Below are 13004 nucleotides of genomic sequence, written 5' to 3' on the forward strand. Positions count from 1 at the left end.
ACCCACCCCCATTATTAAAAAAAAAGTCTCAAGACAATTGATTCACAGGCAGCCTAACTGAAAAATCAACCCAGAAGGCTATCCTTTATTGGGGGACTTGACACAGCCTGAGGTGTCTAGAAAGATTTAGTCCATATATATCTTCCTTGCTCTATATCCCAGACTTCACTTGCCTCTCCCCTCAGAATCCAGTCCAGCCATTTCTCCAGCTGGCCATGGGGAGCTCTGTGGTGGGTACTTCAGCATTTCACTAGGAGTTACTGCTCCCTACACCAGTAACAATCTAGAAACATTATCTGAGGGGCCTTGGGGTCAGGGCTTGGAGGTGTTCCCATCTAAGAGTCTAGGAGGGAGTGGGAGGCAGGGAGGGGAACAGGACTGAGGAAAGGTCCCTCTGCTTCATTCAACTTCCAACTGGTTTGTGAATGGCAGTAACCTATAAATATCCATGTTTGCTGATGGAGGGAGAAGAGTATTTGGGTTCCTGGATGTCTTGTCTGATTTTCCCTTCCCTTCTCCTAAGGATGCCCATGGGACCCTGCCTGCTCCAGCAAGGCATGGACAGCAGTGGCGATGTTGGGGAGGCCCTTTTCAGGGATCCCCTCTTCTTCTAAGATGTGGTGGGGCTGGCACAGGGACTCCTGGGCGGGGGTGGAGGGGGGGAGAGGGGAAATGAAGAATTCTATGTTAGTCTTCATGAACTAACTTCTCTAGCCCACCCACTCCTGGTGAGGTAAATAAGAGACCCCAGTCTGGCCTGGGAGCACACTTTTTGTTCTTAGCCAACACCATTTCCTGTATCTAGCCCTGCATACAGACACTGCACATAGACTGGAAAAACGTCTAGAAGGGACGAGATAGGTCAGTGCTTAACACAAAGTGCTCATCAACTGTTAATTGCAGTATTGGAATAAAACTATGTCTGAAGGAGAGAAGATCTGAAGCCGTTTTGGAGGACTACACTTCAGAGTGTACCAAGTGGCAGCAGAGTGGGGCAATGTTTTTGACTCAGGAGACTTCCTATTTATTGGCTGGAAAAGGGAAGCGAGTGGGGAGATGGTATCAGAGTAACACAGAGCAGATACAAAATACACATAACACCACACAGAGGCAGTGGTCAAGGTCTATACAATTTATAAACAAAGAGGGAGTCTTGGGCAAGGGCCCTACCATCCCCTAAAAATATAATGATTTCTCTACAAAATAAAGATAATTTAACAGGAGAGGATTGGGTGGAGGGGGGAAGGTAAGAGGAAAAGGGAGAAGAGAGGTAGAACAGAGTGCAGGAGGCCCAAAGCCTCTCTAAAGAATCCAGAACCAGAGGGAATGAAGAGAACCCACAATAAGTGAGGATAAGGGCCCATGGTGAATGGGGATGAGGCAGCATGAGACTTCTGAAGTCACTGTATGCATATATGGAATCGGGAAGCAGTAAAGTTTTGTGAAGGCAAAAGGCATCATTAGTCAGAAAGAATAGGAAAAAGGTAACTGAGCTAAGTCCCCACAAGTCAAAAATGTTTTTGAGGGGAGTGGGTAGTAGTGGAGGAAGGAATTATCATAAATAGGCACAAGAGGTTTGAGGATGTTCAGACTCCAAGGTCCTAGGAGCCTAGGAGCCCAGCATAGGTGACATAGAGCAGGAACATGAGGACCACGTAGAATAAGGCGAAGCCACCCAGGCTGGGAGAGAGCCCAAGGGGCAGGGGGCCCTCCCTCCCACCACACTTCACAGCCTCCATCGTGGTACGTAGCCCCTGTGTGGTACCCTGGAGGAGGTCGGAGGGCAGGCACAGGTCAGCCTGAGGTAGGTCAGAAGGGCAGGGAAGCAGAACAGACAGACAGACATCAGCAGCAGCAAAACCTTCCCCTCCCAAATCTCCCTCACATGCTGAAACCCATAAGCTAAGCTTTTCCCCATATAGACATGCTTTCTCATGGGATCTACCATCCCTTTTGTTTCCTTCATGCAATACACCCAGCCCTCCTCCTCCATGTACCTCTCTCCCACCTTCACAGCATGCACCCCACCCTGTAGGGTCCCACAGCATCTTGCTTCCTACCTCAGGTACTCCCATCTTTCGACAGGCTTCTAAGAAACTCTCCACATTCTTTCGAGCCTTGAGAGCACTAAGTTTTGGCTGAGATGGAGATGAGGAAATTGGAGGTGAAACATAAGGTGATTAGTGACCCACCCTCTTTCTTGCAGCTTTTTCCTCCCCTATATACTAACCACAGCAGGTGAGGGTACATGGATGAAGGGCACAGAACGTGGACGGAGGTGGTTGGCTAACTGACACAGGACAACACCATTAGCCAGAGCATCAACTAAATCCTCAGGCAGGGATTGTTGTAAGCAAGATTCAAGGACCTGAGGACACATAATGGTTACAGCACTAGCTTTCTACCTTTCCATTTTCTTTATGAATTACACAAAGTGGAAATTGTTAGAGGAGATCTAGTATCTGAAAATGAGGTTGGAGCAGAATTCTTGGGTCCCTAAAAGGAATCTGAAATTACTTCTGGTCTCTGTTTGGGGTTATGATAGAACTGAAGACCTACCTGTCGGAGTTGAGTCATTAATTCTTCCTTGTCCATTGACTGGTGGGACCTTCTTGGCCTCAGAATGGGCTCTGATGAAAATGGGCCTGGGAAAGAAGATAAAGATAAAGTTGACTTCTCCATGCTATACTCTCCTCTCCCTCACATTTTTCCTCAACACTCCAACTGGGAGATACTATATATATATATATATCTCCAAATGGGAGATACTTATACAAGTTATACAAGTCTAGGATGATATCCAAGATTTCAAAAATTTGTAGGGGGGTAGGATGGGAAGTGATTAACACAGGAACATAAGAAGATGCTCAACAGGCCTGCATCTCACCTGAGCTGCTCTGAGAAGATGAACGGAATAGGAAACTATTTGGCTTTTGGAAGGAACCAAGTGGCTGGAAAGATGGGCCAGTGGCTAGGAAAATGAAGAGTTAAAAGAAAGGAAAAGATGAAACCTTAGAACGTCAAAGTTGTACTCCCATCCCACTCCTGTCCATAGTTCTCCTGCAGATTCCATTTCCATCTAAGAGATGCCTTTTCCCCTCACCCTTAAGGGCCCTATATCTCACCTGGACAGGCTGTTTGGTGAGGGTCCAGGGAAGAAGGGTTAGGTTCAGGGGCTCCAAACTGGGGGCCACTTCTCTTAAAGGGATTACTAAGGGGAAAAAGTTAATTGGGAGAAGATATGTTGGGAAGGATGAAAGATAAGTTAAGAATAGAGATGAGGAAGAAAAGACTTACTTGTAGGAGGCTATGCAAGTAACACTTCCATCACTACTTTTGTTTGCCATTTTCAGGAAACTAGAAAGAAACATAAAGACAGAAAGTGGAAAATATACATTGGAAGAATATTCATACAGAAATGAATTCCTCACTCTATGTGAATATTCTTCCAAGGTAAGTGGGAAAATCAACAAGCCTTGGGCCTATGGCAGGTGAATGAGATACACACATAGGGGCAGCTCCTTCTACTTCCACCTTCCACCATCATCACCATCACCAACAACCAAACATAGCCATTATGTTCCCATTACATTCTATCTCATCCCATCAGTCTCACCCTTGTCTATTTCTCATACCTCTCCTTTCTGGGGAGTCCCCACAAGCCTCCCTGCTGCTGTTGCCTTCTCTCTCGATCCTGCCACAGCTGCAGAGTCTCTGGCCGACGACGTTCTTCCCCAGCTTGCTCCTCCAATCTGAAAGGTCACACAGGGAAGTCAAGAAAGGGGTTACCCCATCCATGATGTCCAAAGGGAAAGAGGATTGAGGAAAAAAGGCAAAGAAGAGAAAGGACAGAATGAGGAGTGATTATAATGGAGTGATCCTGGGGCAGTGAGCAGATAATGTTACTAGGGCAGTGATACCTGGCACTAGGAGGCTTTTCTACTTGCATCTCTGGGATCTTTTGCTCTGCCAGCTGCTGCTCCTGGGAAAGGAAGGTACACAATAGTCATGTTGATAGATCTGCCATATCCATACTTCATCCTGTTGTGTTGAGTTTTCCTCAAGAGCCCATCCGGCCCTCCCATTTCCCTTGGTATTACCAAAGCTGGGGCCCCACCCTCACCTCAATAGGACCTCTCTCCTCCTCCTCCCCAGGTACACTGCTGTCTATGAAGTCAATTTGTTCAGGGTCCCCATCACCTGAAAAGGCCAAGGAAGGGTGGTCAAGGAAATATTTAGCTTCCCAGCCCCACCTTATCCATCCCAGAATCACTAATACCCCCCATTTTTTCTTCATTCTCTGTCACCTCTGCCCCACTCACCTATATGATTTTCCCTCTGCTCCCTAAGCCCCCGAGGCTCTTGAGTCAATTCTGAGATACGAAAAGATAGTTCTGAAAATTCATCTGTAAGCTATAAAGAGGGAGAATGAGAACCTCTGAGACCAACCCCCAACATCACAATTATACAGTGTGTGATGAAAGGAGGAAGTGGACAATTTTGTGTGTATAAATTAGTAGGGGTGGAAAAATAAAAGTGTCAGATCATGAGTCTGATCCTCCTACTGCTACTCTCAGCTCCTTCTATGGGAAACAGATAACCTTAGCATCCTATAAAAAGCAAAGTCCCTTGACTCCTAGTGCTGGTTTCCTTTTTCTTCTTCTGATAGAGGAAGACAGTAGGGGCAGTGGATTTCTTTGTTTCAGAAGAAGATTCTTTCCTAGAAGTTCTCTCATAGGATTGGGAAAGGAATGTTCTACTTGGGGAGGTCTTTACCTCATTTCCAGACCACCTCTTACTTCCACTGTCAACACTGTGGAAACCAGAGTCCAGCCCACCATCATACCAGCGTCCAGGGAACAAATCTTCCACAGGGCTAGAGTTGGGGGTTGAATGTCAACTGAACAGAGCTAATATTCTCCCCTTTCCCACATTATTCACAAGCATAAATTTTCCATTTATCTAAGAAGGAATCCAATCCAAAACTACCCTGAATACCATAGTCCACAAAACTGTAACATAGGCTTTCATTAACCATGTAACTCTATAACCTGTGACCTACCAGTGGCTGAAGCTTGTTGAATGAGAGGGTGGCAGGTCCCCAAACCCAGAGACTCCCCGTTCTCCAGCTTCTAATGAAAGGTACTTGAAGATATGAAGCTTTCCCTTCAGGCAAATCTGGGGGTCAGAAGAAAGGGAGAATGCAAAAAGAACTATTATGAGGGGCAATCTTCAGAGTTCCCCTCTTCCCAACTTTTGAAAATACTGTATCCTGCCCACTTGCCCTTCTGCGTCCAGGATACTTCACCTGTGCAGGAGGGCTCTGAAGGGGGTTGCTATCCAGCAGAATGACTTGGAGGTGCCTGAGGCGGCGGAAAGAGCTTGGGATTCGAGAAACATGGTTACAGGAGAAGTCCAAACGGACAAGAGGAAGATCTCCCAACTCTGGAGAGCAAATAATGATTTGAGATTGGACCATGGAATGGAAGGTCAGCTCCACCCTAACTATCCAACCCTATTTCCCACTACTCCCCCACCCCACACACCTTCCATTCCTACCAGGCTGGTCTCCTGTCTACTGGTCCATACCATGCTCATTCCTGCCTTTGTGTCTTCTTCCATCATGTTACCCCCACTTGGAAGGTTCTCTATCCAAATCCTACCATCCTTCAAGGCTCAGCTCAAGTTTCACCTCTTCCATGAAGCTTTCCCTGGCTCTTCCAGCCCACATTGGTCTCTCCTTTCTCTGAACTCCTAGTATACTTATAATCAGAACCACATAATTTAGCATTTAATTTACACACTGTCTTGTATTTTTCTTTGTCTCTTGTCTGTTAGTTTGTCATTCTTCAACTAGATTGGTGAGGGTAGGAACCATACATGATTTTTTGTTAAATGACTGATGGTTAATTTGAGAAAGGGATGGGTGGTGAATAGAGGCAAGCTTCTGAAAGAACAATGAGGATTTTAACCCACCCAAGCCCTGACCTCCCTCACCATCAGGAAGAGTGCTGAGCTGATTCCTTCGAACATTAAGGTCCCTCAAAGAGTGGAGTTTACCCAATTGGAGGGGAAGGGAGTGAAGCTCATTGCTGCTTACATCCTGAAATTAAGAAGTTGATTTTTGAGGACAGAGGTGACCCTGAGCCAGCCCCTCTAACCCAATCCATTTAGTATTTTGGCATCATCACTTATTCCCCACCTTCAACCCAACTCCCAGCAATTATTTCTCCTCAACCTTCCCCTTCCCTGGTTGTCCCATTCTCACAAGCTGTCTTAGACTTCCCAAGGCCCCAATGTCAGGAGGCAGGGATCCCAGCTTGTTGTTGCTGACAATGAGCACACGAAGGGGCAGCTGGCAGATATAAGGAGGCAGCGACAACAGTTGGTTCCGGCTGTAAAGGGGAGGGAAAAAGATAAGATCTAGATGGCCCAGGGAATGCCTACTGCTTTTAGAAGGTTCTATAAGATTTAATAGTTCAGGATTCAATCCCAGGGTTTAATACCCATACATGAGGTTCAGAGTGGGGCAGGATGTTCCCATTCCCCTTCACTTGTAAAGCTGAGATCTCCCCAAATAACCACTGTACCTTAGGTTGAGGTAAGTAAGGGCTGTGAGATTTCCCAGCGCTGGGTTTAGACACCGAAGACAGTTGTGATAGAGGCTCAGCCCCTCTAGGGACACCAGCTGACATGCTGCCTCTGGCACCTCAGGGAACCGGTTCCTGGACAGGTCTAGAGGGGATCAGGTAGAGTAGGGGATAGCTATGGGAAAGTCCAGTCTTCTATATAACAGGGTTTCTGACTTATTCAGGGGTAACATAAGCACCTCCACCTCTTACTATAAAAAGAAGAATACTTAAGGCTAACAAAACTTAGGCCCCACAAAAGAGAAGGCAAAAGAATGAAATAAGGGGAAACAAAGAAAATGTTGAGGTTATAGGCAGAGGGAGCAAGGGAAGAGCCTGAGACAGGAAAACAGGGGTTCTCTATCTCCCTATATGACACTCTTTTCCATCCTCACCTCATCCCTCTGAGGTGGGTAAGCCTATCTCAGGGGAAATCCAAGATTCCCTGTGTCCTGGGGCTCCAACTGATCAGGTAGAAAGAGTAGAAAGGTACTTCCTTCTCCAAGCAGTAATGAGCTAAGAGGTGAGGATCCACTGGGTTAAAAAAAAGAAAATGAAACCAACAAAAAACAAAACAAAAAAACAAAAAAAAAAAAAAAAAAAAAAAACCAACCTTCCTCTCAACCAATTCCCTCCAGACTGGCCCCAGATGGCTGCTTGCCTAGAGAAACTTCTCTACAATCCCCATTCCCCAATGGGGCCCCCCTCCCTCTATAGTTAAGATTGTATAACTTAGCTTCACTTCCTCTTTCACCTGACCCTGCCATGTGAAGAAGTTCAGTCTTCACAGAAACCATCTCTCTCAACTTGAAAACCCAGCAGAATCTTGAGTCTAATTAGTTTGCTAATCCACTTAGGCCAGACTCCCCCCAACTCTAGGAAATCTAGAAACCCAGAACTCCTTTTATTCCTACTGGTTAACCAGGATATGGGAGTGGAAGGCTTGGACAATTCTCAGGATTATATCCCACCCCTATTCTCCAGTTTTCTTGAGGTAGGGGAACATTTAACCCCCAAGGAAATTAGCTTCATAACAAAGCAAAAGGAAAAAAATCTATCCACCACCATCTCAGTTTTTCACAGGGGAAAGCCTCAGAAGGTTCAGCTTTATGTTTCCACAAAGTATAGATAAGCTAGCTGTGTGTCATCTGAGAAGACATTTCTGGAAATACCTAGAATTCCCATCTCATTCACCACCTGGCTTGGTGAGCCAGGGAAAAGCCCTCAAAGTAGGAAGGAAAGAGGAGCCCAAGCCTTTTTTTTTTTTTTGGGGGGGGGGGAAGGGAAGAGGAGGGCAAAGACAGGATGTGGTCAACAACAGGCTGCCAGCACTTCTCTTTTTCTAGAATTATTCCCCAAACCCCATTTCAGGTTCATCCTTGTGTTAGGCCCCAAGGAATAGAATCCACTGGAATGAGGAAATAAAAATATTTCTCCTGTTTGAAGAGGGAGGTATTGAAATAGATGGGTTCGGGGAAGACAAGGGAAATGGGGAATCCATTTCTCTAAGTTCTGAAAGAGCTGACAGAAAAATGAAATTCTAGCTTTCAAGTCAAGTCAAGAAAAGTAAAGGAGGGGGAATCCTAATGTTTTATCAGGGGAGGGGAAACACTAAAGAGGAATCTCTGAAGAAAGTGAGGTTTACTTTGTTCTCTATGAAGATGGTGAATGCTTATTAGTCATAATAATAATATAAAAATAACATAAGAATAAAAGTGATGGGGGAAAGAGCAGAGTTACATGTAGGGCTTCCCAGGGAGGCCTCAATTACTTCCTTAAACTTGGAGGAAAATCACAGAACCTGTCTGTGAAACAGAAATTGAGGAGTTGAGAGAAACAGAAATAAAAGAAGATAGTAAATGAGGGGAAAACCATATCAGAAAGAGTACTATGTTTTGAGTCATAAAAGCCCTGAACTTCTTTGGACTTCTATAAAATTAGATGACTTGGTTCCTCCATTCTACATTTATGATCCTATGATATGATGATATCTACCTTTAAGAAGCTTAAAGCTTGAGAGCAACCAGCCATGGAGTCAGGAAGAATTGAGTTCAAATCCAACTTCAGACACTTAACACATCCTAGCTGGGTGACCCTGGACAAGTCATTTAACCTCCTCCTCTCTCTCCTTCCAAAAAAAGAAAGAAGCAGCCTAATGCTTTAAACACTTTCCTTTTCCACATTACTTTCCAAGTCTGTGAAAGAACCCTGGATACAGCAGCATCAGTTTAGTACATACAGAACTAGCAGAAGGAATGGGAGTGATAGTGTATTTGAAGGAGAAATTGTTACAAAGGTAGCTGAGATTTTCTCACTCTCTCTAGCTAGCACACAATTGTGGATACAAATTCTGAAGTCTCAGATAAAAGACTAGGAGGGAAGTGAGAGCTGTTTGAGTATAGAAAGAGGATAACTGGTAAAAAAAAAAAAAAAAAAAAAAAAAAGGAAAAAGAATGGAAGTGGATTCTAAATGGCCTTCTCTCCCCTATCTCCAGTGCTTCCTGTCAAAAAACCCACCATCAAGACCCATGGATGACATTTGGTCTTTTGCAAAGTAAAAAATAGAGACACAGCTGGTAGCTAGATAAAGCATGTCCTGGAGTCAAGAAAACCCGAGTTTAAATCCAGCTTCAGACATTTCCTAGCTGAGTGATATTGGGTAAATCACTTAACCTCTAACTGTCAAAAGCATCCACAATAATAGGAAATAATAAACTACTCCAATATCTTTGCCAAGAAAAGCCCATGATAGCTATGACCAATGGAGTCATGAAGAACTTTAAACTTCCTAAACAACAACAAAGCCTATTATTACAGGCCAAGGAGGTCCACAGATAATGAGAGATGTCTCCAAAGAAGGAATTGGTGGGAGTGGAGTAGAAGGAGGAGGTAGGAAGATAACTCTAAGCTAACTTAAGGAGATGGGCCTACTAGCCACTCAATACCCAAGAAAACTGAAGAAATAAGAGACACACTCATTCTTTCTAGTTCAGAAATGGGAAGGGAGCAGGCTTCAGGGGGGAAAAAAGCTCCTTGAGTTTGGTGGTAAGAGTTCTCATTCAGTAAGTACAGGATCCCCCAGATTAACATCAAAATAAGAGAAAGATGACTTGACTCTTTATACTGGCTGGGCCTGGGTAGGACTCCAAGAATGCACATTTCTGACAGCTGACAGCTCTAAGTCCTAGCCTGCCTTAACAAGCAGCTGGGTCTGAGCTCCCCTGTTTCCCAACTAACATCAGCTCTGCAGATACCATGATTAGAAGGCAATATTGTCTATTCCTTATGAGTTGAGTGTGAGAAAAAAGGTAATTCATACAGGCTAATGTGATGGAAATTATACCGAACATGGAGTTAAGAAACCTGGATTCTAATCCCTGTTGGTAAATAACTAGTAGTTATTACATAAAGGTAGTAAACCTGTATGACTATGGGCAAGTTACTTTTCTTTTAGCTTTGTTTCTTCATTTGTAAAATAAGGAGGACCTGGTTGTAAAATATTAGAATCTTAACTAAGATGGGATATCGGGAAAGAAACAGGGAGAATGAGTCTTTTCTCCTTTCACTCTGATTTCTCCATCTAACTTTAATCTTAACGACCTTCCAACTCGTGAGTAAAGCAGAAATTATAAAGATATGAATTGTGAGCCCTCTGAGGTCACAGGCTCCTCTTAATGACTTCAGGGATGGAGGGCAGAAGCAGCTCAAATAAGAAACCAGGGGGTAGGATAGGGCAGTTAAGCCTAGGTAAGGTGGCTTCGATTCACAAGGTTCTACTATTAGGCTTACTTGATAAATTGGATTGGTGGGAGGAAGTATGTTAAAATTCCTGCAAGAAAACGAGTGGTTCAGGCCTTGGGAGAAGGAAGTGGGTTCAGGTGAGATTTGAGATGAGCTTGGGAAGGAAAGAGAAAAGTATTCAAAAGTCAGAACTTCAAAATGAGGAGGTTGGAATAGATGCTAGATGATTTCTTCCGCCTCTAAGTGAGGGAACAAGCTTCCATGCAAAGCAGTGGACGTCAAGTTATGCAAATCAAGAGGCGCGGTCGGAAAAGTTCCAAGTAGAATTTAGCCAATTGGGTGTATCACTATGTAAAAACGAATAGCGAATGCAAAGGCCGACACGCCAGATTTGGAAAGAAGGTGGCTAAAGTTTACGCAAAGGGCGCTCAGATAACCCAGGCCAAGCTTGAGGGGCGTAGCTATGCAAAAGAGAAACGATCGGCAGCTCTCCAGAGAAAAAGCACGTAAGAGGCGTGGTTATGCAATTAAGGACCCACCAGTCCCAAGCCTGGTGCAAGGGTGCACTTACCAGCTTGGGTTATATCAGATAGGTCGTAGCCACTGGCCGTGCCCCTGGGGAATTGCTTCAGACGTCGGTTCGACAGGTTCAATGTCCCAGTGGCTACAGCCTCTTCCAGAGCCCGCTCGGCGCTACGACTCCCCGGCAACCCCGTAGATCCCGGAACCCGGGCCGCTGCCGTGGTCTCCTCGCCCCCGACGGCAAGTGGGGCTATAATTGCAGCAGCCATTAGTTCCCGGCGATTTTCACAACTGTCTGAAGAACGGGAGCGGCCTGACTCTCCCTCCCCCTCCTCGGAGCCGCCGTAGTCTCTGGGGGAAGAGAGAGAGGGGTCAAAAACCTCGCGGAGCAATCGCCGTAGCGGGATGGGTGAGATCAGCCAATCAGGACTGACTACGGGAGATGACTCTGTCCCTCGAGAGAGGGGAGAGAAGGGGAGGAGGGATAGAATGGAGTGCTCGCCAACGGCCGCGGCTGGAGGCTGTCACACCCCTCGATGCTGCATCCAATCATAACGTCCGAAACTGAGCGGAGAGCTAATCAGGTCCAGCGAGAAGGCGGGGACTCCAGCACTTGGGTAAAAGGGTACGTCAAACGACGCGAACACAGTAGGCTGTGCCCTCTCCTCACAGCAGCCAATCATAGGCTAGCAGCGGGCGAGTGACTGCCAAACAAACCAATCAGAAGACCCTCAGGAAGAAAACTAAGAGGCGTGAGTTGAGGGCGTGGCCTCTGCTCTGAGGAACGTTTTTGCCGGCCAATAGTAATAGAAGGGGGCGGTGCCAGGGTTAAGGTGGGTGGAGGCCGAGGTTCCACTAATCTTGGAAGAGGACGGATGTGAGAGAAGCTATGGGTTGTCACCACTAGGGGGCAAGATGAGCGAGCTAGAGAAAGTTGGGAGCGCCCAGGGAGGATGACTGGTTTATGTACGGACTGAAAGAGGAGGAGCAGGGGGACGAAAGGGGCAGGAACTGGTGAGAAGTGCTGGAGACTGGCTACAGATAAGGAGGCACGAGTGTGGCCGAGCGAGCGTGCAAAAGCCGGATGGACTCCTCAGGCAGTGACCTAAGGGTGCAAGGGAGGTGAGCGTGCCTATGTGAAGGTCGTAGAGGGAGAGTACGTGTATGTGCGTGCCCGGAAAATGCCAGAGACTTGAAGCAACTCAAAGGGAGGGGAGTGTGAGGGTCCGGGTGTTGAGAGAGGCACCTAGAGGGTGCACGGGCCGCTGCCCGGGGTGGTTGCAGGGGAAGCTGCCGCTGTCAGTCTTTGGAAGGGAGAGGAGGCAGGTGAACTCTCCGCCTCCAAGCTGTTCTCCTTTCCAGCTCCGGAATACAATTACAAATCGCTATTCCTGCTGAACTAAGAATGAAAACTCCCAATGTGACCTTGAGGTTCTTTTTCCTCAAGAGGCTTCCCAGGAGCCGGGGGAACAGGTCTAGGATTGGATAAAAGGATTAGGAATGAAAAAAAAAATCTCTTCCATGCTTTCTCCCTCTTACCTCTCTCTCCTCCCCCCAAAAAGCTGTGCTTTCAGGTATGAAGATGTTTTTGCTAAGGCATAATCCTGAATTTTTTGTTTGTTTTGTCTGGTGGTAGTTCTAGGGAGGCTGACTGATTTCCATTGATACCAAAAGCTCCAAACTAGCTGGGCCAGGAATTAGGCTGGTAGTCAGGACCCATGAGCTATTGAAGCCAGCTAGCCAACATAGGGAGCAAATACTGAGCATTATTAGGATGTTTCTGTAGTAGAAAAAACACCTCCATCATGCCACCCAAAAAGACTCCATTGTCCAGACCCCAGTAAAAGTTGGCAAGAAAGGTAGATTAGCTATCCCAGGACTATGTGCTATATAGTCCTAGTCGTTACTGGAATATGAAGTTGGAGGATTGGAAGTTGTGGAGTAGGCAGATCCCAGCTACTGCTCCTGAATAGATCCTGGAAGAAAGAAGTATCCCTTTATTGATGAATCATGCTGTGAGTCCTCTGAGGCCATAGGGTAAGATATTGGTCAGACTACCAGGGCTTGCTAAGAGATACAATTCTGGGTAAGGTTGGGTACACAGGTCACAGT

At 46.0% G+C, this 13004-nt stretch overlaps 1 protein-coding gene across 7 annotated transcripts; it reads right to left on the reverse strand.

Annotated features, from left to right (window-relative positions):
• Positions 1-41: 41 nt before the first annotated feature.
• LRCH4 (leucine rich repeats and calponin homology domain containing 4) lies at positions 42-12941 on the reverse strand. Of its 7 annotated transcripts, none has more exons than XM_012548800.2 (18): positions 10942-11511; positions 6591-6735; positions 6269-6395; positions 5998-6103; positions 5309-5445; positions 5063-5178; positions 4777-4876; positions 4323-4413; positions 4124-4200; positions 3921-3982; positions 3636-3752; positions 3298-3357; positions 3126-3211; positions 2888-2971; positions 2560-2645; positions 2231-2368; positions 2061-2138; positions 42-641 (listed from the first exon to the last, which is right to left on the reverse strand). In XM_012548800.2, exons 1-18 carry the CDS (start codon positions 11159-11161, stop codon positions 519-521), a joined length of 1953 nt encoding a protein of 650 aa, XP_012404254.1. In that variant the 5' UTR covers positions 11162-11511; the 3' UTR covers positions 42-518. The 7 variants fall into 7 exon arrangements, with proteins under 7 accessions (XP_012404254.1, XP_031821173.1, XP_003768869.1 ...); XM_031965313.1 differs by lacking the exon at positions 42-641 and adding an exon at positions 12432-12941 and having other exon boundaries at positions 1118-2138; positions 10942-11243; XM_003768821.4 differs by lacking the exon at positions 42-641 and adding an exon at positions 1118-1799 and having other exon boundaries at positions 10942-11512.
• Between the last annotated feature and the right edge of the window lie 63 nt (positions 12942-13004).

This window comes from Sarcophilus harrisii, chromosome 4 (assembly GCF_902635505.1).
Source record: "Sarcophilus harrisii chromosome 4, mSarHar1.11, whole genome shotgun sequence".
Taxonomy (NCBI): domain Eukaryota; kingdom Metazoa; phylum Chordata; class Mammalia; order Dasyuromorphia; family Dasyuridae; genus Sarcophilus; species Sarcophilus harrisii.

Coding starts and splice junctions, on each gene's coding strand:
- LRCH4 (XM_031965313.1), bottom strand. CDS start 11,161: ATGGCTGCTGCAATTATAGCCCCACTTGCCGTCGGGGGCGAGGAGACC. Junction 4,201..4,322: donor GCAGAGGGAAAATCATATAG/GTGAGTGGGGCA, acceptor TGGCCTTTTCAG/GTGATGGGGACCCTGAACAA. Junction 2,139..2,230: donor ATGTACCCTCACCTGCTGTG/GTTAGTATATAG, acceptor TCTCCATCTCAG/CCAAAACTTAGTGCTCTCAA.